Source organism: Ziziphus jujuba, chromosome 8 (genome assembly GCF_031755915.1).
Source record: "Ziziphus jujuba cultivar Dongzao chromosome 8, ASM3175591v1".
NCBI lineage: Eukaryota > Viridiplantae > Streptophyta > Magnoliopsida > Rosales > Rhamnaceae > Ziziphus > Ziziphus jujuba.
Genome location: NC_083386.1, coordinates 1,108,253 through 1,134,163, shown reverse-complemented (window position 1 = coordinate 1,134,163; position 25,911 = coordinate 1,108,253). Strand labels below are relative to the sequence as shown.

The following is a 25,911-nucleotide window of genomic DNA, read 5'->3' as shown; positions in this document are numbered from 1 at the left end:
TCAAAAATTGAATACGGAAAAAGTGACTTTTTAATGACAGACTATTAAACTTCAATATCAGCACACACAATACAATCCACAAATAATATATATATATATATATATATTAAAATAATATGAAAGGTATCAAGGATTAAAAAAATAATATGATAAAATAACATATTGTAAGACTGGCTCAATTATTACGCCTGTCATATCTATGTTCCTGGTTAGGAATTTGTGTATGGTGTTCTTCTTGTTGTTAACAATTAAATCAGTAAACAAATGGATGAGTCACCATAGGGAGATTTAGGCTGACTTTTCCTAACGTGGCCAGCTGGCTGAAAGTGAATGGTTTTCACAATTCCATCTCAGGTATTCTTAATTTATTTGATGTATCATTACGTACGTATACCCTTCTCTCCCGCTCCCTCTCCCCTCAACTGCTCCAGCCGTCCACCGCTTATATTATTTTAACTTTCCCAATTAACTCATCCATACCATAATTAACCACGTTTATACGGTGGTTTCACCTATATGTATGTATAATTATTCACACAAATCATCTATTACAGTAACATCCATTGTATATATATTTTTTTATGATATGGATGTTCTTAGTTTTTTAATGGTTTTTAAAATAATCATAGTTAATATAATCAAAGATGACAGTTTTTTGTAGTTTAACTTTCCCAATTATCTTATTACATATACCCTTCTCTCCCAATTAACTTACAAATGATGTATCAAAGTAACATCATTACATAGACCTTTCTCTCCTGCTCCCCTCAACCGCTCCAGCCGTCCACTGCTTATATTATTTTAACCTTCCCAATAACTTATCCATACCATAATTAACCACGTTTATACGCGGTTTCACCGACTTCCATGCCATAAAATTTTCACGTATACATTGCTTATAATTATTCATACAAACCACCTATTACAGTTCTATGTACTCCTTTTTTTTTATTTTTTTATTTTATGGTATGGACGTTTTTAATTTTTTAATATTTTTAAAATAAATGATAATTTTTTCATGTTTGTGAATCCGTATCATAAAATCTTTATATATATATATATATATACACACACACACACACGCCCGCGCGATGATGATTAATAATTCAACAGCTGAAATTACATCAAATATCTTCAATCTTATTCTGCGAGAAAAAAAGAAAGAAAAGAGTATAGTCAACTTTTAAGCAACTAATAATTTCTACTTAGTTATATAAATATTAATAAATGACAAAATTCAGCCTTCCTCAACGTGCAAGTTGAAACTTGCAAGTTGAACCTCATCAAGCGGTGATTATAGAAAAAAAAAAATATATATATATATATATATATATATATATATTCTCTGCTTCTTCTACCTTCTAAAATGGTGTGCAGCTCAATCACCTAAAATCATAATCTCTCATTATGTTTAGATACATGTAGCATTTTTGACTTGTCTTAGCATGTTTTTCTAACATCCACCTCATTCTCGATGTTACAAATTAAATTTCTTATTTTCCTTCCTATTGCCACTACATACATGAACATACTTCCTTTGACACTTGACCTTAACAATATTATTCATTGACCATTTCTTCTCCGTATCATTTGCATCACTGTCTACCGAATTTCGCTTGCTTTGGTGTCACTTTACCTAAACAATCTCAAACTCTAAACACACCAAAGTTTTTCTTCTAACTATTTAAATAATTTATCGTTTCAAGAAAGATATGACGGATCATTCCTATAGAATGTTGATCTGCAAATAATAAAGTGACATTTTCCCATAAATGTAGGCTACAGTAATGTAATCAATATATAAAATCACATATCCTATCTAAAAAATGAGAAGGATTTTATGCAGGTTATTACCAAGAAAGAGAGAGATTTTATGGTAGCTGGCTTGGATTCTCTCATCCAATTTTATTTGTGGTTTTGTAAAAGAGGGCTTTTGTAAATTTACTCAACTGAAAATCTCTCTCCATACAACGACAAATTTTTCCTTCCATTTAGTTGTGTTGTTTACCATCAAATCCTCTTCGTTGTTAGCTTTAATAAGGTTTATTTGTAGCTGCGGGGGCCACTTTATAGGAAAAAGTCTACAATTTCAACAAATTAAAAGTTTACCGTGTTGGCTTTTTCCCTACTAGTGAAATTTCCCAAAATAATCCCACTTAATATTTCATTAATTAATTAATTAAATTTTTTTTTTTCAAAGGGTTCTTTTGTTTTTCCTATCTCTCTCTCTTTGTACTTCCTTTCTATTCGAACTCAAGCCCATAAGTCAAACAACTCAATATCAAAACTCCTCAAATCCAGAAAATTGGGTTCGTTAGGAATAGAATAACAATTTTATAGAGTTAACTATTATTTTGTTTGGTATATTTTAAATTTTAGGAATACCTATTCCATATGTATATTTATTTTTTTCATTTCAAAGAATAGCTTCCAATAATTAATAGGTTGATTGTTTGGCTCCTATATCTTCCAAAAGAAAATATATACATATATATATATATAAATAAATCTCCAAAGTTATTTCCTGGATCCAAAAGAGAGTAACTATTCATTTTGAAAAATTCAAAATTGTTATTCCCTCATTTGAAGGATAAATATTCTTACTATATTTGAAATATATTAAAATCGAAATTAATTATTCTAAATTAAAAATACATATTTAATTGATTTTTACCAAATTTGGTATTTTTGAAAAGAAAAAAAAAATTATAAAGACTAAATGTTAAACCTAATTTAAAATAATAATCAAATATATTAATAGCAATATCTATTACTTTTTCCTTTTTTAAATTTTAATGAATATTAAATATTCCTATTTTATTATGAATGACTATTCTATATAATAAAAGTGACCTTAATTTTTTTTTTTTTTAATGGTGAAAATGAAGATAATTTTTGGTGCAGAAAGTGGGTGCCATGAAGAGAAAACAACCACGGGATGATGGTGACGACCAAAAACAGCCAAAAACCCAAGCCACCATAAAAATCCCAACCCGAATAACTAACCAGAGCAAAATTGGCACCGGCACAAACCATTATTGATAGGATCTATCGCGAAAATCTTCTCAAGACTTCCAAGTATTCGTGTCTAGGGAAATCTTACTGAATAATTTTTAAAGAATATCTAATGAAACCTTACACAACCATGGACAAATAATATATACAAATATCATATAATATTTTAATATATAAAATTAGAACTACAATAGTAAGCAAATCCATGACTACAATCAACACCTATAGCCTATAATATAACAAGTTATTACTACATATATATATTATGTTCATTTTCGTGTTTAATATTTAATTCAGAGCATTCAAAAAGTATTTAAAAAATTAAATAACATAAATAATGTGAATAAGTTTGGGAAAATAAAAATAAATAGGAAAGGATAAATATTACTGCTGCTATGAAAAACACTGAACAATAAGTGATGCACAAGGTAAATTGTCTGTTAACTACTTAGAACTAGGAGAATGAATTTAAAAAAGATAAATTGTCTGTTAACTACTTAGAACTACGAGAATGAATTTAAAAAACAAATAAAATATGAGATAAAAATATCTTAGTGAGTGGCATAGTGCAATAAAAAAATATTTTACTTTTGTAAACATTTCTATCTAAATCTCTTATTCCCCTCTTTCGAAAAGATTCTCATTTAAAGTCATTTCACAAAATCCATATATGCACCCCAAATCCATATTGTGAAAGAAAGACTTAAGTGTTATAAATCAATAACCATTTAAATATTATAATCTGGATTAATCATGATTTAAATACTAGGCATAAAATAATATAAATATATTTGTAAAAATAATTATGGAAAAATATTGTAAAAACCATAATAGATTAGAAAACCAACAATGTGCTCAGAAAAATAAACAATATATTATACGATATACTTAATACTGTTAAGTGGTGCATGCTATTCTGGAACACCACCAAATAGTAAAAAAAAAAAAAAAAAACCTTTGGGAAAAGAAAAAAAAAAAAAAAAAACCTTTGGGATAAACCCACCCCATTATTCTTAGCGTCGTAAGGTATCGTGGTAATATAAAATTTTGGGATAAACCCAACTCACAACCCTTAGTGTACAAAAGATATTGTAACAATAATGAACATGTGGGATAAACCTACCTCACTATCCTTAGCATATTAGAGGCACCAAAGCAAACCTATGCATTATAATATAATAGTAAACCAAAACATTGGTATTATATGGTACGTCAATTAAAAATAACAATACAATATTTATAAAACAATCTTTTTAAGACCATATTTTTCCACTTTTTCAAACAATATTGTACCATGAAACATAATTTAATATTCAAATCTAATCATTTATTTAAATATTTCTAAAATTTCAAGTTACCATTTTGCCACATAAATAACAACAGTAAAATATATATCATCATGAACTATTTTTTAATCACTTAAAAATATAAAATACTTAAACGTACTTGAAAATATATAATTCTAATTCATATTTTTCAAATCAATTATTTTACAAAATGATTAACCCATGAATTTAATAATAAAAACGTTTAAATAGCAAGATTCACAAGTTCACTATGAACTCATTTGAATTTAAAACTATTTAAAATCTTATCAAAAGTTACATAAAAAAATATATATATGTGAAAAAAAATTCATATATGCATAAAATAAATAAATATTTAAATCAAACCATATGTGTATATATATATATATATATAATATTCAAACCATATATAATGTACTAGCATGTCCAAAATTATTTAAAAATATAACCACTCAAATTACCATTAATTGTCACTCTTGCGCCTCCATAGTGTCACGTCTAAGCTTAATACGAGTGTTTGTAATATAATAAAATATTTTTCAGGCTTCAATAACTAAACCAAAGATATTGATGTATATCAAATGTCTAAAAATAATTTATAAAAATATAAAATTTTGTAAATTAAACACTGAGTGGTCCAATTATATCGCAAAATTGTGATTTTTCATATAAAAGCCAATTTTATGAAATTAAACCTTCCAAGAGGTCTTATTAATATCTAATTATACTATTCCAACTTCAATTTCGTTCAATTTGTTCAAATTTTATCTAAATATGATCCATTTTTACTTTGTATTTAACTAATTGATCCAAAAATGAAAATTTATCAAACGATGTCTAAAATTTTTCAAAATTTAATTCAATGAAAATCTTGTAGAATAGGTAATAAGAGTCTAAGTTCATCTTGGTTTAAAAATATCGCTGATGGTCGAAAAACACATTGAAAATTTCGACCAAACTTGATATTGACAAATCTCACAAATCATGAAGAATATTGACAAACAGAGTTGTATTTGAGCTCAGAGAGTTCAAAAATAGTAGGTAAGGGGTATGTGTCGACCTAGAATGGTAAAAAAATAATTAATCCATAGAAAAACTGTAACAGCCCAGACCACCCGTTTCAAGATATTGTCCGCTTTGGGCCCGGCCCGCACGGTTTTGCTCTTCCCGACCCCAGAACAGCGGTGTGTCACAGGAAAAGGCCTCTTGAAGGGAAAGGTATCCACACGCTTATAAGCCATGCTTTGTTCCCCTTTCCAACCGATGTGAGATGTTACAATCCACCCTCCTTAGGGCCCAGCGTCCTCGCTGGCACACCGATCCGGGTCCGGCTCTGATACCAACTGTCAGGACCCGTCCAGAATTCCTCCCCGGAACCCTAGACAAGCCCTGATCCCAGGGAAACCCTACCGGACCCTCCAATGGAAAATCCGGCAGAACCTCCCCTAAGGGATGGACTTACCACAAATTACCTGCACTGAAAACACACTTCTATACTCATCCCCTTATTCCTCCCGCAAACTACAAATTGTTCCACAAATTTTAGCACTTCTTAACAATAACAACAGTCTAGTGCATAAATAAAACATAAGTGTCCCAATAGTATACAGAGCTTTAAGAAGTGCTAATTAACAGAAATACAACAAGGATGAAAGAAACAATACACTGAAATGAAAGAGTACATAGGTACTTCTCGAAACACGATAGCAGCGGAAAAATTGGTTCGCTCTGGAAGAACGTCTACCACCACTTGTACCTAAGGGAACGGAATTTAAAAACGTGAGATGCTAATCATCTCAATGAGTGACCCTAACTACTGAACACTTTTAATGATAATAATAATAGTAATAATAACAATTAAGGGAATTGAATAAATACCAACAATTGATAAATAAATAATAATAAATAATAACTGTTGGAAACAATAATTTTCCTTAAAACTCTCACCAATCACTCCGTTTGAAATGTTCCCTTTTTAAAACAATTTCACAAAACCCGATGTACATACTTCTCGAAAACCAATGGATTAAACCATTTGATAAACAATAAATAAATAAATACATACCCCAATATATAATTAAAATGTAATAAATTATAGTAAATAATTTTTGAACACCTTTGGGGTTTAAAACATTATTTGCAAATTACACCTGACGCACCACACCATATACCGGTGATGCCCTCCGATACCCAGCGTCCCGAGCACCGACTGGCGGGGGGGTTAAAGAGAGAAACTTGCAAACGGCACTTCGGCGTCTCGACAGTATCGCTGCTGAAACCATCATCCCGGCCAAGGAGGGGGGCGGCTGTGGCCAATAACAAACTTGCCTGCCCACGGTCCAATGGCAACAACGGGAGAAATAATACCTGCACGCTAAACCACATAATACTTGCGCGCTACCACGTGTCCATACACCAGAACACCAATACTGTATGAGTGCGTCTAAAAATAAACATTATTAACCAACCGTACCGTTTTCCAAAATTACCGTGGGAAATATATTAAATTCTCACACTTACCATCCCACATATTTTTATTTAACAAATCGGTACGAACCATCAATAACACATAAACCACAATTTTCTCGAACTACGAGATTCAACAATAAAAATACCGCGGGCATAATTTATAAAAGTTAAACAAATATTTTCGTAAAATATTTAACCCAATTATGCCCGAAAAATAATACTTAAAACCACATACAAATACTACCGAAATACACTTTGCTCATGCATAATAAATAAATTAAACCACAATAAAATTCATAATTAAATCGCACAATATGAGCATAATTTAAATACCAATTAAACATAATTAATTGCCTAAAATATTTTTCGAAGGTGGGTCACTCACCTTAAGCGCGTAAATCAGCTAAGATCCTCTGCCGGATCAACGCCACTACTCGCGCGTGCACCTAAACAACCACAGTATACCAACCAAATATATTAATATTTTATTCGGATAATTCCCAAATGGGTACCCGGGGAGCGAACACCAAACGATATCTAAAAGTTACGAGCTATATACCGAATCGAAGCTCGAGTGATGAGGATCACTGATTCGGTCTTACTTTCCGGTGATCGGACCCGACGGGGTCGGAATCTCGCCGGAAAGCTTTCGGGTTTCGACTCCGCAATTTTCCCAAACCGTCGCAAATTGGCGAAAACGGATGCCGGATTCGGGTTCAGGAGATTGAACACAGTGTACAGGAGCCGGCCGGGAGACTGGGTACTCACCGGAACAGTAACTTCCGGCGAGCCGCCGCGGTCACAGGCAACCGTCGCCGGCGGTGGCGCGTGCGGTGGCCGTTGGCTGAGATTTTTTGCAGATTTGTAGATCGAGGGGAGAGCAATCCAACGGGACCGACAGTGAGGCAAACGGAGGCCGGACGGCGGAGAAATCACGGTTTGAAGAATTCCGGCCCCTCGCCGGAAAAAGCTTCGATCCCGGCGCGTCGGTGGTCCGGTGGCCGTGAAATTTGGTGGGTCGGCCGGACTTGAGGAGGTGGTGTTGGCTAGCTGGCACGTGTGGCCAGAAAATGGCTGAAAATGGGTCAATCGGCGGTGGAGGGAAAAATCGCCGCCGATCTTCGCCGCCTCGATCCGGGCGCGTCCGGTGGCTAATGGCCGTGAAATTTTGAGGTTTTGCCGAAAATGGGGAGGGAAATCTTGCTGGCCGACGCGTGTAAGGTAGATCGGCCGGAAAATTTGAAAACCTCCGGTGGCCGGTCGGACTCTCTCTCTCTTTCTCTCTCTTCCCCGAGATTTTTATCAAATAAAAGCCACCGTGTGATACTGTTCATGACACGTGGACCAATCAGGAGCTGACATGTGGCATCACTGTGCACTTAAGCCAGATATAATAAAATAATACGGTATCCGGCGAAATTCAAACGTCCATAACTTTTTAACCAAACGTCCGATTCAAGCGTGCCGCTAGTCTATGAACTCGTATCGACGAGTACTTTACAACCATACAAGAGTCAAAACAAAATTACACCATAAGAAAAAGTCAACTCCCGGCACCTTTTGGACTGTTTGCATTTCAACTTGTTTTGCCCATAACTTTCAAACCGTAGCTCCATTTTTGACGTGCTACTAGTCTACAAACTCGGGGCATCATGCACTTCGCCAAGGTACCCTAGTCAACTGGAAATTCCAACTAGAACAAAAAATCAACTTTTGACCCGCTCGGTCAACGGTCAACCTCGATCAACGTGCACGGATTCCGGTGCAATTTGGGACGGGGTGTTACAAAAACCTACAACTCACCTTTGCCAGTTTTAGGCCCTCAATCTTAGTATGTTCGCCAACCAACTCACATAAAATTTGTTGTTGAGGTCTCCTCGAGGTGGGATTCCACGGTGGCTAGTGCATGTGAGGCTATGGTAGTTGAAAAATGATCAAAACCAGCTTGACTCGATTGTTGCTCTAATAGATTTGGGTTGATTTGGCTCGGGGTCTCTCTTGGATCTACTAGATTTTTCAAAGATTTTGGGACTTTTGGGTATTTGTGCAATTGTTTAATGAACACACAATTCACCATGTATATATATATAGGGTCCTGGATCACGATAGACTAAAATTCGAGATTGATTTAGACATTAATATAATATCAATGTTTAAAACTTTTTCAAATCATAATTTTTTAACAGTTATTTAGAATTAGACATACTATCAGTTTATAAACTTGTATCGACGAGTTTCACACAATGATATAAGAGTCAAAGTAAAAAACCAACTTCAAATCAAAGTCAAACTTAGTCCTATATAGAAAGTTCAACTTGGTCAAACTTGATTAGTTAGCATAAAATTTCAAATTCTAAATGTTTTCTCAGAACGGATTATTACATTTACTATTATTAAACTTGTCCATATATTAGGGTTTTAATTGGGACAAATACATAGTATATGTTAGCTACAAGTTTGACCTTCAATGACGTTGGTTGTTGTAAGAATTATAAGAAAATGGTGATTAGGGATTGATAAATTGCTTGACAAATTTTGGAATACTTTCTCGATTCAAAGTTGAGGCCCCACGACTCTGATTGGTCAAAAAAGCATGCTAATTGTTAGCATACAAAATCTTTCCAACTGGAAGTTGAGGCCTTTGATTATGGTTGGTCAGGAAAGTGTGGTAATTGTTAACATATGATATCTTTCTCAACTCAACGTTGAGGCCTCAACTATGGTTAGTTAAGAAAGTATGCTTATTGTTAGCATAAGCACTTTTTTTCTTAACTTGCAATTGAGTCCCTCGACCCAAAGAAGATGAAAAAATGCTTGTATGTTTACATTGTCTATTTTTCTAACCAAGCTAGGGTATATTCCCTAAGCAACAAATATCCCCCGACTCCTTGTAGTAAAGTGACCTAACTCTTGGTCAGGGTTTCTACACTTTGGGTTGTCTTCAACCTCGAGATAGATTTTCATAATTTTTATCTTTTTTACTTTTTCGATTTCAATTGTATTTGAGATATGCAAACATGCTTAATATGCTTTTTACACAAATTTAGCATGACTATAAGAGAGAGGTGAAATTATCTTGTTAGATCTTAGAGTTGAGTTTGATGTTATCTATTGCTCAATACAAGCTCGAAATAAGCTAGAAAATGGAGGTCACGATAAATATTTTGGTTTGTAGTTGGGTTTTAAAATGTTCAAAAGAGGCAATTATAAAGAAAAATGGGAATGAAAGGCAAAGGGAATGGCAGATCGGTTTGTGAAAAATGAATATTTTAAATTTGAAAACAATGATAATATGGAAAATTCTACCCAAAAAAATAAAACGATGTGCAAGATTTTAATTTTTTATAAGGATGAAACTATTATTAATTTTTATTTGGCTCAGCTAGGGAGTAAGGGCATCCCTACAATTACAAAATACCCCTTCTTATATTTTGTGGCACCGAAGGGGTTTGCCTTAGCCTAATAGTCGAGCTTAAGGCCCAGGGAGCGGAAGAAGGGCCAATATATGGGCTTTGGGCCACTTAAACTTGAGCCTTACACATTGTATTTGTGGGTGAGAAATCGACAGGCAAAATATTAACAAACGAAAAGAAAGGAAAAGGAAGTCTCTTGACTTTGTAACCGCGTGGCAAAAGGGGAGCAGAAAAAATAAGACATGAATAAAGGTGGAGGAGCGGGATCGGGTGCGGCAGCAGGTGGAGGTGGGCCGACGGCGGCAGCAGCGGCAGCGGCTGCTCAGAGGCAGAAGGGTTTGCTGCAGAGAGTGGAGACTGATATTGCCAACATCGTCGACAATTTCACCCACCTCGTTAACGTCTCCAGGGTAGCAAGCACTTTATGTATTTATTCACCAACTAGGCTAGGAATTCATTTTAATTATCAATTGGGAATTTGGATTTGGAATTAGAATGATGCTTTTGGTTATTCAATTTCTATCACATATATGTATTAGGTGAATGAACCGGCTGTCAGAAACTCGCAAGAAGCTTTTATGATGGAAATGCGCGCTGCCAGAATGGTTTGTCTCACTCTTACTCTTATTAGTCTTATTCTCATTCTGAGTGAAATTTAGAGTCTGTACATATAGGTATATATAATAATAATAATAAGTTAGAGTCTTTGTAAATATATACATATATATATATATATATATATATATATATATATAATAATTATTATTATTATAAATAAATAAATAACACAAAATTATATAAATAATGGAACAGGTTCAGGCTGCTGATTCCTTGCTCAAATTGGTTTCAGAACTCAAGCAGACTGCAATCTTCTCTGGGTTTGCATCTCTCAACGACCATGTTAACCAAAAGACCGCCGAGTTTAACCATCACGCAGATAATACAGACCACATGTTAGCCCGAATCGGAGATGAGGCAGCTGCTAGCCTCAAACTCCTTGAATCCCATTATTATTCTTCCTCCTCACAGGCAACAACATCAATGGGCACCTAGACATAACTTACTTCTCTTTTTTTTTTTTTTTTTTTTTTTTTTTTTTTTTTTTTTTGGGGTACCATTTACAATGACTTTCAATATGAATGAATGATGTATCCTATCCACCCATGTTCTTTTTTCTGTTATAATTCCTCTTATACTAAATGAGCAAATTAAGGAAGGCAGCTGACAGGCAGTGGTATCTATTTCCTACAATCTACATCAGACCTTAATTGTCATTAGCCTGTGCTTTTCCCCTCTTCTCCATTAGGACAATGCATGGATAAATCGAAAACAAGATTATTCATAAGGAATCAGAAAATTAGAATAGGCAGCTATGTAAATAAGGATTTTAGTAGTGGTTTGGTTTTCATGTTGGTGTCCTGGAAACGATAATTGCAAGTGTTGTTTTGGAATTTGTGATAATAAGTTGTACGCTTCTCTTTATTTGCATTCAAAGATATGGAGTAAGCAGTGGGCGGTATAGGAATTCATTCCTTTTCCATTAATTGTCAGTCTCTCAGTTTATACCTACTAGTTGCTTACAAGTTACAAGATTCTTATTTCTTGCACAATGCTTGACAGTAGAACATATATATCATTCCTTCAACATCGGTAGTATACTACAAATTTTCTCCTCCCACCTACATCATGCATTTAGATTACAGAAATTTATTTATATTCAAAGCGCTTGCTCCTTATTTGGATTTTAAAATTCCAAAATATAAAATATCCAAAATTTGTAACAGGTCATCTAATTTACTGGTTTTTATAACTTTGGCAGGGATATGGTGCTGTAGACAAATATCACATTCAGTGTGGAAGTAATTCTACTACATTCGTTTTGATAATTTTGTCACTGAACCGAATGATATGCTGATACTATTCTAGAAAAGTTGGTTTCATTTAAACCACAGCATGTACATTAAAAGAAAAAAGAAAAAAGAAAAAAATAGTATGCGTTTTATCCAGATAGAAATATCAAAAGCTTTTTATGATGGTTCTTTGCCACTGTATATTCAACCAACAATGATACTAGGAGAAAATAAACGATACCGACTTGTAGCCTTTGTTCAGCTCAGACATGACTTACTTCAGATTAGAGTTTCTTGAGCGAGGCTTTCAGATGCGGCTCAAGACTAGAAACATTGGTAGCCATCTCAACCACATAAGACAATTTACCGTCATTCAACTGAAAACTCCGGCTTATTTCTTTCACCTGGTTAAGGAAAGTGAATAACATCCCATTAGCACATACTACTACCATACGCAGTTCTGCTATGTTGGCGATGTTGCCATGTCAGGTGAGCGTTTGTCGGCCCAATCCATGTAATTTACATGTAATCATGAGGTGGGCAACGTCATCCATCTTAGCAAAATTTGTACCATAGTATAATCTATTTTGGCCATCCAATTATGATAAAATTTGTGGATTTTGCAATCCTAGCATGAACAGCGCTTTTAAGCTTTTAATTTTACCTTAGAAGCATTCCCCACAAGTTCGCTTTGAAGTTTGATCTCTTTCTCTTCAGCATTATATGTCCCCTTCTGTTGCAAGGTTAAAACTCATAATTTTAGGCTTTAGCATGCAGATGAAAATACAGCTTTGAAAAGTTGGTGACAAAGGTAGAATTATAACAACGTTATTCATGTATATGTTTCTTCTGTCAACTATGCGTTAAGGACTTGATCAAATGTCACTGGAAATTGTTAATCATCAATTAATTATTAATAATGCTGGTGTTGTCCCTCAATTAAAACCTTAAAGAAGAAGTATGAATTTCGGTCCAGATATGAAGATAACTTTCTCATGGACAATATATGTGAGGTGGAAATAGAGACAAGAAGATTTTGATAACATGGCAGCGGAAAATTGAGAAAAAGATTAAAAGAAAGAAAGAGGAAGGAGTGGGAAGAGCAAGAAAGTACCTGAACTTCAACGAGACCGGTGCTTTGAGCAATCACAACTTCGAGAGTGCCATCTGGTTGAGGGAGCCAAAAGCCACTCTCAGCGTGCATAGGCTCTCCGGAGCTCAATTTCCAAGTCTTTTGAGAATAAGCAATCACGGGCTTCTACCAATTCCACAAAAGGGAAAGCAATCAAATTTTCGAAAGAAAGAAAACAAACCCCACCAATTATAGTAGGGCAGTTATCATAGAATGAGCGAGTACCTTCCCAGAATGAGAGAAATGGAGCTCTTCTGCGTAAGAGAAAGAGTTAATGGTGGGATACCCTCCTTCTCCTTCGCCTCTCCATGTGCCCAGCAGGAACGAGAGCGGTGCTACTGCAGGGTGTACAGCTGCTGTTGCTCCTTTACTACTACTACTACTCGAACCCTCCTTCTCCTCCATCTTCTTCTCCTCCAATTCCCAACCTCAACTCTCTTCCACTTCTTTTTCTTTCCTACCTACTTTGCTATCTCCGTCTGCTATTGGTTGTTTTCTACTTCCACTCTCTGTGTAAAAATACCTCCTCTCTCTCTTGTGATTTTAAGTTAATCCGATATATATATATATATATATATATATTTTATTTTTTTTCATAATTTTTAAGCTTTATTTATTTATTTATTTAAAGAAGGAATGGAAAAGAATGAAAAAATTCTACTGGTTCAGTTGACCACGATTTTCACCAGAGGATTAAACGCCGAGCCATCCGTGTTTCAGAGCCTATTGACCGTTTCCTCATCTTTCTCTCTGTTTAAGACAATGTACAAGCCCGCCCTTGCCTTAATTCACAAATCCTTTTTAGGTTTGCTTATTTATTCACCAAAATGAATTAATTCCCTTTTTCCTAAATGTAGCACTTCTATAATTATCTCTTTTCTTTTCTTGATTTGTTCCATAATTTTCTCTTAATTCTTCAACATGAAGCTGCCCCCCATTCTCTTTTTGTTTCTTCTATTTTCTCTCTCAATTTCCCACATCCATTTTCTTTTCCATTCATCATTGCCATGATGACAAGTTTCAATGAAGTCATTTATCTGACAAAACACACAGCTTGAGACACAGCCATCACACCCCTTCTCTTGCTGCCATTCTCAATTTCTGGTTTGTCATGCACTCCCTACTATCTCTGTTCACATGGCCATTGTTTATTCTCTGTCATATGAATGCTATCTGTTAAAATGTATCTCCTTTCTTGATTTTATAATTATATAATTTGTTCTTCATGTCCGTTCAAAATATAATATAAGAAACAATTATTATGTTTGATTCGTATGGATTCAATATTCGGATATATTCCATTCAGAATTTCAAAACGTTGACCCTTTGTTGTGCGGATGTCTTTCTGATTTTCTCCCACACCATTACGTGCTCACCACACAGTGCTTTTGATCTTCCTTGCTTTAATATATGCTTGCACATAGAGAAATTTACACGACCCACGTTATGAAATAATGGAATCATTGCTTTTTCTTGAAATGTAGGTATGATATATATGATCATATTACATATAAGAACAGCCTTGTCAAATTTTTGTTGTCTTAAAGAGTGCAAAGTATCATGCTTCATGCTTCATGCTCATTTTCATTAGATATGAGGGTCTATATGTTGATGTGCTCATTGTATTATTTATGTGCATTGAATTGAGGCATTGCCAAATACCAGCCTATCTCTTTGTGCTCAACACTCCTGGTTTATCAAGTGTCTCTGCAGATTTTTCCATGACCATCCGTTGTCATTGTTTTTTAGACATTTAACAATTTTAATGATGATCTGATCAGGACTGGTTGTTGAAGGGTGTTAGTTCACTGCCTCATTCATGTCTTCAAAGCCTGTCACAAGTCCGGACTCATTTGAGGCAAGTGTTGTCACATCTACTAGGTGCTCGTGCATTCTCATTCTTATAGATATTTATCTAGGAAAGCTGATGTTTTAGGATTACTTCCTGCAGATGAGCCATGTTTCATCAGAAGATACCCAATCTGGCCCGAAGAAAAAGGAATCTGTTGCCAAGAATGATGCCAATTCAGATGATTATCTGCCTTTTGATCCCAGAAAAGCAGATCAGATAGCAAAAAGTAATAACAATCAAACATATACCTCGCTGTCTGGACTCCAACATGTGGAACCCCATAATATGGATCTTATTTCTGAGGGCATTACTGATTCAGCTACTAATCATCACCCATCTCCTAACCCAAGGGTACCTTCAAATTCAGAACTCCCAACCATTTCAGCAGGAATGCCAACAATTGCAGGGACAACAAATTCAAAGTCAAATGATACTAGAAGTATTAATTCCTTCACTAACCATGGCCAAGGTATTGGCAACAGCTGTCTTAGTGACAGCCTAGAGAGCTCTAGTGCACCTCTCAAGCCACATACTGGTGGTGATGTACGGTGGGATGCCATTAATATGATTTCAAAAGGTTCCTCACTCAATCTTAGCCATTTCCGGCTTCTCAAGCGCCTTGGCTATGGAGATATAGGGAGTGTCTATCTTGTTGAACTAAGAGGTACTAAAGCCTATTTTGCTATGAAGGTCATGGACAAGGCCTCACTAGCTAGTAGAAACAAACTCCTGCGAGCACAGACAGAAAGGGAGATACTTGGACTTCTTGACCACCCGTTCTTGCCTACTCTTTATTCATACTTTGAAACAGATAAATTCTGCTGCATAGTTATGGAGTTTTGTAGTGGAGGTAATCTTCATTCTCTTCGGCAAAAACAACCTAACAAGCATTTTACTGAGGAAGCAGCACGGTTAGTTCCTTTTCACTTCTTTGAATGTATATTTCTACTTATGCTTGACTTGTATTGTTCAATTTTATCTGAACTTTTGCAAGCATATGTTTCGAAATTTGGGTTGAAGTTTATTGATGGTTTTACTGCCAGCTGCATGGTTCCTACATTTCTACTCTGCAATACATTGTTCTGCTGGTCCAATTTGAATATATTATTAACTCAGCAGCTGTTTTGTTGATGGTTTAGATACATGATGTACTTTTAAACATCATGGTGGTAATCAATCTTTGGAATGATGGTAATCAATCTTTGGCTTCTTTGGTTTCTTCTTCTGTCGTGATGGCAAATAGAATGTTACCCCTTCCTTGCTGAGGTGATATGGTATAATCTGACTGAAAGGCATTTAGCCTGCCACGGTGTTATAATGAAAATTGATTGTTAAACTATCTGCTAATAACTATTTGCGCTCTTGTATATGTAAGATTCAGATAGGTAAGAGGTTTCTGATGTTGTTTATCATTTAGCAGGTTTTATGCATCAGAGATACTGTTAGCTCTCGAGTATCTGCACATGCTAGGCATTGTGTACAGGGATTTGAAACCAGAAAATGTCCTAGTACGAGATGAGGGTCATATCATGCTCTCGGATTTTGACTTATCACTCCGTTGCTCTGTTAATCCTACACTCGTCAAGTCCTCATCCATTCAAGTAAACCATTCTGGTGGTAGTGGTAGCGGTGGCATTTTAGATAATGAATTTGCAGTGCATGGTTGTATGCAGCCATCAAATTTTCTCCCACGCATTTTACCAAGCAAGAAGAATCGTAAATCTAAATCAGATTTTGGCCTTTGTGTTGGTGGTTCCCTGCCTGAACTGATGGCGGAGCCCACAAATGTGCGCTCAATGTCATTCGTTGGGACACATGAATATCTAGCCCCAGAGATTATTCGTGGTGAGGGTCATGGTAGTGCGGTGGATTGGTGGACATTCGGCATATTCTTATATGAGCTGTTGCATGGTACAACCCCCTTCAAGGGCTCAGGAAACCGTGCCACACTCTTCAATGTGGTAGGGCAGCCACTGAGATTCCCAGAGACACCGCAAGTGAGTTTTGTTGCACGTGATCTTATACGAGGACTTCTGGTGAAAGAACCACATAAGCGAATTGCATATAAGAGGGGTGCTACAGAAATCAAACAGCATCCATTTTTTGAAGGAGTGAACTGGGCTCTTGTGAGGAGTGGTATACCTCCACATGTACCTGAACCTGTAGACTTCTCACAGTATGCTAGCAAGGAGGCAGCCCCTGCAAACAAGAAGAAGACTCCAGAAATCAAAACAACTGATAAAAACAACTCTACTTCTGATGATTCTTCTTACATAGATTTTGAGTACTTTTAATGGATGAGGATTGAGGATGACTATACTATACCTATACATATTTTGTAGAAATAGCAACAAGTTGCAACGAATGAGCCTGATTTGATGATCTATCAAAAGAGGGTTTTTGTTGACAGATTTCCATTCCATCTCTTTACAGGTAAAGGAGCAATAAGAAAAAAATAAAAAAAAGAAAAGAAAGGGAAAAAAAAACCCGTTCCTTGGGGTCTGTTGTCTGTATACATAATGTGAATTTTGTATTTGATGTTAGTTTATATGTTAGCAAGGATTTGTATTGATCAAAGTCCATTGTACATTGATGTATCCCATTACAAGGTTATATACATACCTACATGCATACATGGAAACAATATTTGCAAGCATGCCAACTATAACTGTGTTTTTCCTCATTTGGTTTATGTACAATATGCGTTTGAGAGAGGACATTTTTAGCTAAATTTTGCATAGCTGAACCAATTTCACTTAAATATGAATCCCAAGTTCTTTCAAAATATTAGTTTTGTTGCACCGGAGTCTCGTCTGATTCTAGTTACAGCATGTGGCTACATATTACTATTGAATAATTCATGATTTTAATCTACATGTTGTTGGACCGGCACTTCTCTCTCTCTCTCTCTCTCTCTCCCCTTTTACCCACGCATTCTAAAAGATTTTAAGTTAAAAAAAAAAAATCTTGGAATAAATAAATAATATGACTAATATATATTAAATCTGAAATAATTTAATGGTAAGAAAATAAAGGTTATGATTAAGACTAAGAGTACATTAGTATTTTTATTTCCAAAAAAAAAAAAAAATTGTATACTATTAAAAGTATCAATTTATTATTTGTATTTGGCATAAATTTTTGTAAATTAAAAAGTTTTTTTTTTAATTTTGTGAATTTGTAAAATTAAAAGTGATAAAAAAAAAAATGGTGAATAATTCAGTATGGAAATTGGACGGTGGGACTCGGGACGAAGCAAAGCAATTTGTTGTTTTCTTTACTGACAAAGCTCAAAAGGCAAAGCCTGGCCCTTCCTTTTGTGGTTTGTTTTGGCGTCTGAGAGCCTGAAAGACAGAGAGAGAGAGAGAGAGAGATCGGTCCCTTTGAGTTTGACACTAAAGAAATAGTCAGAGAGATGGCGGAATTCCCGAAGATACGGGTGGTCAATCCCGTCGTTGAAATGGATGGTAACCCTTTCGCTTCTCACTCTCAACCATCTCTTTCCATTCCAATTCCAAAGCTTTCAGTTTTTATATATACAGAATTGTAATTGGCATGTGAAAAACCGTTCTTTTGGATTGTTAAACTGGAGAATATAGGATAAACACAGACCCCTCAAACAAATTTCTGTAAAGTGCATCTCAAAAGACTATGATTAACTTTGTTTTGAAACATTACAGCTTTTATCTTTTTATAAAAAAATGAAAACCGACAACTAGATTGGAGTTCCAATCAATTTATTGTATCCATTATCATAGCTTACGTTTCTTTCAGTTCTGTTCTGCTCTGCACTGTAATGGTTTCTCAGTTCAATTGCTAAATAGCTAGCTGCTAATGATTAGGATAATTTAGTTTTTTTTATTTTAACCAGCATGAACCCAGCTACCTTTTCGAAAACAGTTTAATTGCAAATGTAAACATTGACATGAGCTGCATAGGCCTCACCTCTACCTTTACCCATAAACAGCTTATACATCATATTCTCAGCATAAAATAGGATATTCTTGATTTTACTTCTAAACCAACAAAATCCACGATAGACTGTGCCTGGTATTGAGATCAAATGTATTACATCTTTATTAAGTTTTGGATATGCATTTATTTGCGTTTTCTCTCTCTGCCTAACTTTGAGCCTTTACCACAGGAGATGAAATGACTCGAGTTTTTTGGAAATCAATAAAAAATAAGGTATTTAATGTTGTCATGTCATTGCCTTAATATTATGTTCTTAATATGTTGGCAACATCTTGTGATGTCCCACAGCTTATTTTCCCTTTTCTGGAGTTGGATATCAAGTACTTTGATCTTGGCCTCCCTCATCGTGATGCCACCAATGACAGAGTCACAATCGAAAGTGCTGAAGCTACTCTTAAGTATGTTCCGCAGTTTAACCTTCTGGCTTCCTTTCTTACAGGCAGATATCCTTTAAGATCATTTTACTGTTATTTGGCGACTTTAACATTCCTCCTTTGTTATTTCTTTTTTGGTAAAAGCATGATTCCTTCTTGTGAAACTGTTTTTGTGCGCTAAATTTTCCATTTGTATTCTAATAGCAACAGCATGTTAGAATTCTGCATAAAAGAGAATTAGACTTATCCCCTCGTGTTTAAAACTCCCTGTTTCTCGTACTTTGTACACCATTTTCACAAACATTTGTGCATCCTGAGTCGGGTTTGCATATTTTTTTTCATTTATTGATATCTTTGTCTTGTTTAACAGAGATTGTTTTCTTTTTCTGATTTTAAAACTTTTGCTCAATCTTGATACATGTTGATGACCTTGGTTTTCATAGTATAATCTTTCTATCATAATTTTGTCGTAGGTATAATGTGGCTATAAAGTGTGCAACTATAACTCCAGGTGTGCACCCGTAAACTAGACGGAGGAATACACATGCTTTTTATTTCATCAACAAAAATAATATATTTGGCTTACCTATTATCATAATAACTTGAATAATGTTGTTTTGTTGATAGATGAAGCTCGTGTCAAGGAGTTTAATTTGAAACAAATGTGGAAGAGTCCAAATGGAACAATTCGGAATATATTAAATGGTCACTGAAGTTTCCTTATGGTTATTTGTTCTTTCTTTTTGTTCTGCATATGTGAGTTGATTGGAGATATTTGATGCATTTTCCGTGTACAACAGGTACTGTTTTTAGGGAACCAATTATCTGCAGAAACGTTCCTCGCCTTGTCCCAGGTTTATAATTTATTTATTTATTTCATTTTATTATTTTCTTTTATCAATTCTGTGTTTATCGCACATAGAGGGATGCATTTTGTGTTATTCCTCCCCCCTTCTCTCCAGGTTGGACTAAGCCAATATGCATTGGAAGGCATGCTTTTGGTGATCAATACCGAGCGACTGATACAATTATAAAAGGACCTGGAAAACTTGAATTGGTTTATGGTAAAATCCTATTACTCTTAGTTGCTTCACTTTGGATGGAAATTGAGATGTCAAAATTGTGCCTTTTTGTCATTGGCATTCTTCTCCTTGCAATATCGTCACTTTTTACATCGGATTAAGTATAATTATGAAGTACAGTACCAAAGGGACCAGAAGAGAAGACAGAGGTGGAGGTTTTCAATTTTACTGGTGCTGGAGGTGTAGCTTTGTCCATGTACAACACCGATGAGGTTCAAACTAAGTGATTCTTATCTCTTCTTCTTCTTCTTCTTCTGCTTCTTCTTCTTCTCCTTTTTTGGATTACCTGTTGGCGAACTTGTATAAGTTACCAGGGATTTTCAACTGTGTTTATTGTTATTGTGCATTGGACAACAGTCTATTCATGCTTTTGCTGAGGCTTCAATGAACACTGCATATCAGAAAAAGTGGCCACTGTATCTTAGCACTAAAAATACTATTCTTAAGAAATATGATGGAAGGTATGCTCATTCCTTGTTGGGGTTCCTTGTATGCATTGTCTCTTCCATTTTTTTCCCATTTTTTGATTAATGCTAAATTAGATATTAAATCCTCTTACTTAATTTCACATGCATGAGATCTTGTTTATGGTGCTATGAAATACGCATATGTTTCTATTAAGAAGCCCTATCTGGTTACTATTAGTTGTAGATGATTTCTTTCTTTTATTGTTGTTTTCTCAAACCCTGATTTTTGTGAAGATTCAAGGATATTTTCCAGGAAGTATACGAAACTCGATGGAGATCCAAGTTTAAAGCTGCAGGAATATGGTGAGATACCTTCCCAAGCATGTCAGTGGCTTATTGCTTTTTGTATAAATTGTTTATCTATAATTGTCTGGATATGTAGGTATGAACACCGTCTAATCGACGATATGGTTGCCTATGCTCTTAAAAGTGAAGGAGGTTATGTGTGGGCATGCAAAAATTATGATGGTGATGTCCAGAGTGACTTCTTAGCCCAAGGTCCGTATCAATTTCTGTAAAATCCTCTGATTAATATTTCTCTTTGCAAAAATTTGTTTCTGATTTATCTGGAAGTGCAAAGACAAAAAAAATAATAGTTTGAAAGATCCTATTTAAGTGTTTGATTAATGTTACATTTCAATAAACTATGATCCATTGGTACAGGTTTTGGATCTTTGGGGTTGATGACATCAGTACTGGTATACCTGTTATATTCATTTTTATATTTGGGCTTCATCTTGAACCTTGTATATATGAGAATTTGAATTGGGTCCCAGGTGTGCCCAGATGGAAAGACCATTGAAGCTGAAGCAGCCCATGGCACAGTTACACGCCATTTCCGGGTTCACCAAAAGGGAGGGGAAACCAGCACGAACAGCATAGCATCGATCTTTGCGTGGTCACGAGGCCTGGCCCATAGGTACAAGATAAACATGGCTTTAGTCTCTAGCACCAGTAGACGAGTAGTCATTCCTTTTACTTTTTCTTTTGGAGATGTAGAATTCGTAATTTTTTGCAGGGCAAAGTTGGATGGCAATGCCAGACTGTTGGATTTTACTGAGAAACTGGAATCTGCCTGTGTCGGAACCGTTGAGTCTGGGAGGATGACCAAGGATCTAGCACTTCTTATTCATGGCCCCAAGTACTGTTTAATAACATTTTCCTTGAAAGATTTTGCCATTTTGCTTGATTTTTATACCTGATTGAAGAATAAAACTTTTAATGTTTTGTGTAGGGCTACTAGGTCTCACTATTTGAATACTGAAGAATTCATCGATGCTGTGGCTGAGGAGCTTAGAGTTCGATTGTTGCGCGCAGCAAAGTTGTAGACTATTGGCATGGACTTTGATTTGTTATTGGCAATAATTGTACACAGCAATGTGGTTAAATTCATGTGGTATTACCTGCAAAACCCTTTTTTTGTTATTATATTCTGTCTAGTTTTATTCATTTTCTTCAATTTATGCACATATTTCATTGCTGAAATGGGAGGTGATTGCAGGCAGGGGAAAGCTGTTGTGGTAGAAAGATTAATGACGACCTGGAAGATACTTGATTCACAATGTGCTGAAATTCAAGAACTTGATAGATTTGAAACTGGTAACTTTGAATCAAAAGGCTTGTGATTGTGTAACTTATAATTTTTCTATTGTGTGGGACAAATGGGGGAACATCTATACATCTACATGAATGATCAAGGATATTGGAAGGGACTCATCTAGGAATAATTTCTTTTTTCTTTTTTTCTTTTTTTCTTTTTTAATAATAATAGTAGCTGTTCGAAACTATTGGTGTGCTTCAAATAATAGAAGTACTCCTTCAGGCACCTAATATATATATATATATACACACACACACATACATACATTGTATAAATATATATATATATATATGTACATTATATATATATATAGTTTTTGAAGAAATCGTTGAGCTCCGCATGATAAAAACGTGCGGACACCTGCATCATTCAAAAATCACCATCAATATTGAAGTCTACATAATAAAATCGTATAGACATTCACATCATCAAATAGACCTTTATAATTTGGATGTGGATGTGTATTATAGAAAAATTATCATATCTAGATATCCGGATAAAATACGATTATATAAAATAGTATTACTCTTGTTTCTCCAAGGGAAACAGTTGTGCCTCTTCATCAATGGAGAAGTCTAGTAACCCTACACGAAACAGGGGAGTTCTATTGTTCCATCAAGCATAAAACGAAGCACAATTAATAATGACAAACTCAAAATGTTGTAAAGCAAAGGCCATTCACAAATTCATGATCAACAGTTCCAACAACCTTTGCCCTGACAAATTTGACTTTTCAACTCCTTTCAAAAAAGTTAAGAAAAATTATCAATTCAGACAAAATGATAATAATAATAATATTTTAGACGTCTATAAGGTAAAGGGTATGACCGCTCCTACTAATGAGTGACATCTCTATACAGTTTCAGCTGTTGATAAGCAAACATGGCGATATATGACGGCCATGATATTTATTTAGAGCTTTATTATATGTTTCCGTCGCTGGTGATAAATATTAGTAAAATCATTCAAATATTAATTTGGATAGATTTAATTATGTTTTGCTTTTTCATACTAAATATTTAATAAATATATAGGGAAAGTAAATCCTGTATAACAACCGATTAAAATGTGATATAGTATGTAAAGTCCCACTAGCAACAGTAAATCCTCTACGAGAAAACTATATATAAAATAGTTAACTGATGGAGGATAGGAATGAGCAGGAGGTGGTGGAAGAAATCGGTGAGAGAAAGTAGTTTAGTAATGTAGTACGTGGATTCATGCATGGACGCCCTCTGGAATCATTAGCTGTCTAGTTGGCAATGAGCCACCTGTGCACGAGAGCTCATATATATATATATATATATATATAGAGAGAGAGAGAGGAATACTGCGAGATATTATAAATCAGAGGAGGAATATTATTACCAAAAAAAAAACAAAAAAAAAAAAAAATCCATAAGTGATCTACATCTCGGTTAGATAAGGAAAAGAATAAGAATGTCAGGGGCGCAAGGAGCTCAACCAAAGGATTCAAAGACGGCGACTGTATACGAGTCGGTGGGAGGAGGAGAGAATAGGACGAGGATGGAGCTACGCAGCCAGCAGGATGAGGGGGGTATTCAGATCGATAAGTTCCAGGACAAGGTTCCCGATGCTGCTGGTAAAGGTGGCCCCGTCTTCGGTGCCGGCAAAGATGAGAATAAACACGATCTCGGTGTTACAGGCACCGGCTAGCCTATCTTACCCCCACCTTAAACCAACCCTACCTCACCCTCATCCTCATGTCCCATGTCCCATTCTACCCCCCTTCTCTCCCTCCTTTCTTCTTTCTTTCTTATTTTATATGCTATATATCACATATCCCATTTTCATGTAATATTATATAATATAAATGTAAATTATAATAAAATTTGTTTGTGTTTTCTTTAATAAAATTACCCTTACTAAAAATCTACTTGGTTAATTTCTCTTTCCCTCTCCTTCTCTCCTGCGTGCCCACGTACTCATAAATCATCATTATTATAATTAAATCATCATCATTATAAGTGGCGCGAGTTCATATATATATATATATATGACATAGATAAAATTAATTTTAATATGATTTTTTTAAAAAAAAATTTAAAAATAATAAAATAGTAATTTCATGATATATTAAAATTTTATTAAAAAATTAAATTCTATTAAAATCTAACGATAAACAAAAACTTAAAATTCTATTAACATATAACAATAAATTAATATAATTTTATATTTTAACCTTTACTACCATCACTTTGCTTATCATGGCATGGCACGTCATACATGGACCGGACTATGAGAATTATCAACTACCTAACTCGCATTTGCAATGATTAAATCAATTGCCTAAGCAGCCCCAATCTACACAATGTCGACGTTCAAATCCCAAATACCATTTGCAATGAGATGGATGATGCTAGATGGATGCTATGATGAGAAGATTTTGGTGGGGTGAAGGGAAGGCAATAGGAATTATCTAGCTCTCAAGAACTGGGGAGCCTTATGCAAACCTAAAGCTCTTGGGGCCTGGATATTAGGAAATTCAAAGATTTCAATACAGCATTCTTGGCGAAACTAGGTTGGAAACTTGCCAAGGAGGAGGACAGTTTATGGACCCGACTCCTAAGAGCTGAGTATGGATCCAACTCCTAAGAGCCAAGTATCTATACAACAAGACCTTCTTTGACTGCAGATACAAACGAGGGAGTTCTTAGGTTTGGAAAAGCTTTCTAAGCTCCAAAGAAGTGATTAGAAAAGGGTTCCTGCTTTAAAATCGGTAGCGGATGGACCGTTAAGCCTTGGAAGAACCCTTGGGTCCTTGAAGTTGTAGGAAAAGCCCTAAAAATTAAAGAGGGAGCTGACGGAAACCAAGCTAGGAGAGTAGCTGATCTTCTGAATCGTCTCACTCTAAGCTGGGATGAAGCAAAATTGCAACAGCATTGCGATCAAGAAGCCTTAGAGGCCATTAAAAAAGTGAAGATACATGGAGCCGACATTGAAGATAAATTGTTTTGGACTACCACCAGCAACGGTATTTTTTCAATTAAAAGCTGCTATAGCATCCTGACTTGCAATGGAGAGACGCGAGACAATCTTCGGCAGGAGATTTGGATAGCCAACCTCCACAAGAGACTAAAAATGTTTCTTTGGAGGCTTGCTGCAAAAGTGTTACCCTTAAAAAACACACTTTACGAAAGAACCGGTAAGGGAGACCCGAGCTGCACCCTTTGAGGATCCAACTTCGAAACATCTTCCCATCTTTTCCTTGAGTGTCTAGCAGCTAGAGCAGTTGCTTTCAGCAGTAAATGGAGCCTAAGACTAGATTCACTAGCAACAAGTAACACCCAGGAATTGTTCAGTTGGTGCGTGAACCCTTCCCCTCAACTTTACTCTAACCTTGGAGGAAAGGAT

At 35.3% G+C, this 25,911-nt stretch overlaps 5 protein-coding genes across 8 annotated transcripts; 4 read left to right on the top strand and 1 right to left on the bottom strand.

The window, feature by feature from the left end:
* The first annotated feature begins 10,379 nt into the window (after nt 1-10,379).
* LOC107424580 (mediator of RNA polymerase II transcription subunit 22a) lies at nt 10,380-11,748 on the top strand. The gene is made up of 3 exons (XM_016034427.4): nt 10,380-10,614; nt 10,744-10,809; nt 11,018-11,748. The coding sequence occupies exons 1-3, from the start codon at nt 10,447-10,449 to the stop codon at nt 11,255-11,257; spliced, it is 474 nt and encodes a 157-aa protein (XP_015889913.1). The 5' UTR covers nt 10,380-10,446; the 3' UTR covers nt 11,258-11,748.
* On the bottom strand, nt 11,269-13,731 carry LOC107424548 (peroxynitrite isomerase Rv2717c). Of its 3 annotated transcripts, none has more exons than XM_016034401.4 (4): nt 13,412-13,731; nt 13,169-13,312; nt 12,719-12,787; nt 11,269-12,458 (listed from the first exon to the last, which is right to left on the bottom strand). In XM_016034401.4, exons 1-4 carry the CDS (start codon nt 13,589-13,591, stop codon nt 12,339-12,341), a joined length of 513 nt encoding a protein of 170 aa, XP_015889887.1. In that variant the 5' UTR covers nt 13,592-13,731; the 3' UTR covers nt 11,269-12,338. The 3 variants fall into 3 exon arrangements, with proteins under 3 accessions (XP_015889887.1, XP_015889903.1, XP_015889895.1); XM_016034417.4 differs by having other exon boundaries at nt 12,719-12,784; XM_016034409.4 differs by having other exon boundaries at nt 13,169-13,309.
* Nucleotides 13,732-13,813: 82 nt separating this feature from the next.
* LOC107424533 (serine/threonine-protein kinase RHS3) lies at nt 13,814-17,700 on the top strand. Its single transcript, XM_016034360.4, has 4 exons — nt 13,814-14,290; nt 14,968-15,044; nt 15,138-15,949; nt 16,459-17,700. The coding sequence occupies exons 2-4, from the start codon at nt 15,006-15,008 to the stop codon at nt 17,330-17,332; spliced, it is 1,725 nt and encodes a 574-aa protein (XP_015889846.2). The 5' UTR covers nt 13,814-14,290; nt 14,968-15,005; the 3' UTR covers nt 17,333-17,700.
* A 572-nt stretch (nt 17,701-18,272) lies between these two features.
* Nucleotides 18,273-22,650, top strand: LOC107424540 (isocitrate dehydrogenase [NADP]). 2 transcript variants are annotated; one of them, XM_048469646.2, is made up of 16 exons: nt 18,273-18,505; nt 19,183-19,226; nt 19,302-19,411; nt 19,861-19,898; nt 20,015-20,092; nt 20,188-20,241; nt 20,350-20,451; nt 20,590-20,681; nt 20,827-20,930; nt 21,171-21,239; nt 21,319-21,434; nt 21,600-21,634; nt 21,713-21,855; nt 21,955-22,077; nt 22,171-22,329; nt 22,438-22,650. In XM_048469646.2, exons 1-15 carry the CDS (start codon nt 18,454-18,456, stop codon nt 22,262-22,264), a joined length of 1,254 nt encoding a protein of 417 aa, XP_048325603.1. In that variant the 5' UTR covers nt 18,273-18,453; the 3' UTR covers nt 22,265-22,329; nt 22,438-22,650. The 2 variants fall into 2 exon arrangements, with proteins under 2 accessions (XP_048325603.1, XP_015889859.1); XM_016034373.4 differs by having other exon boundaries at nt 18,274-18,505; nt 22,171-22,332.
* Nucleotides 22,651-23,857: 1,207 nt separating this feature from the next.
* On the top strand, nt 23,858-24,429 carry LOC107424480 (uncharacterized). Its single transcript, XM_016034300.4, has one exon. The coding sequence runs from the start codon at nt 23,977-23,979 to the stop codon at nt 24,211-24,213; it is 237 nt and encodes a 78-aa protein (XP_015889786.1). The 5' UTR covers nt 23,858-23,976; the 3' UTR covers nt 24,214-24,429.
* Nucleotides 24,430-25,911: the final 1,482 nt, after the last annotated feature.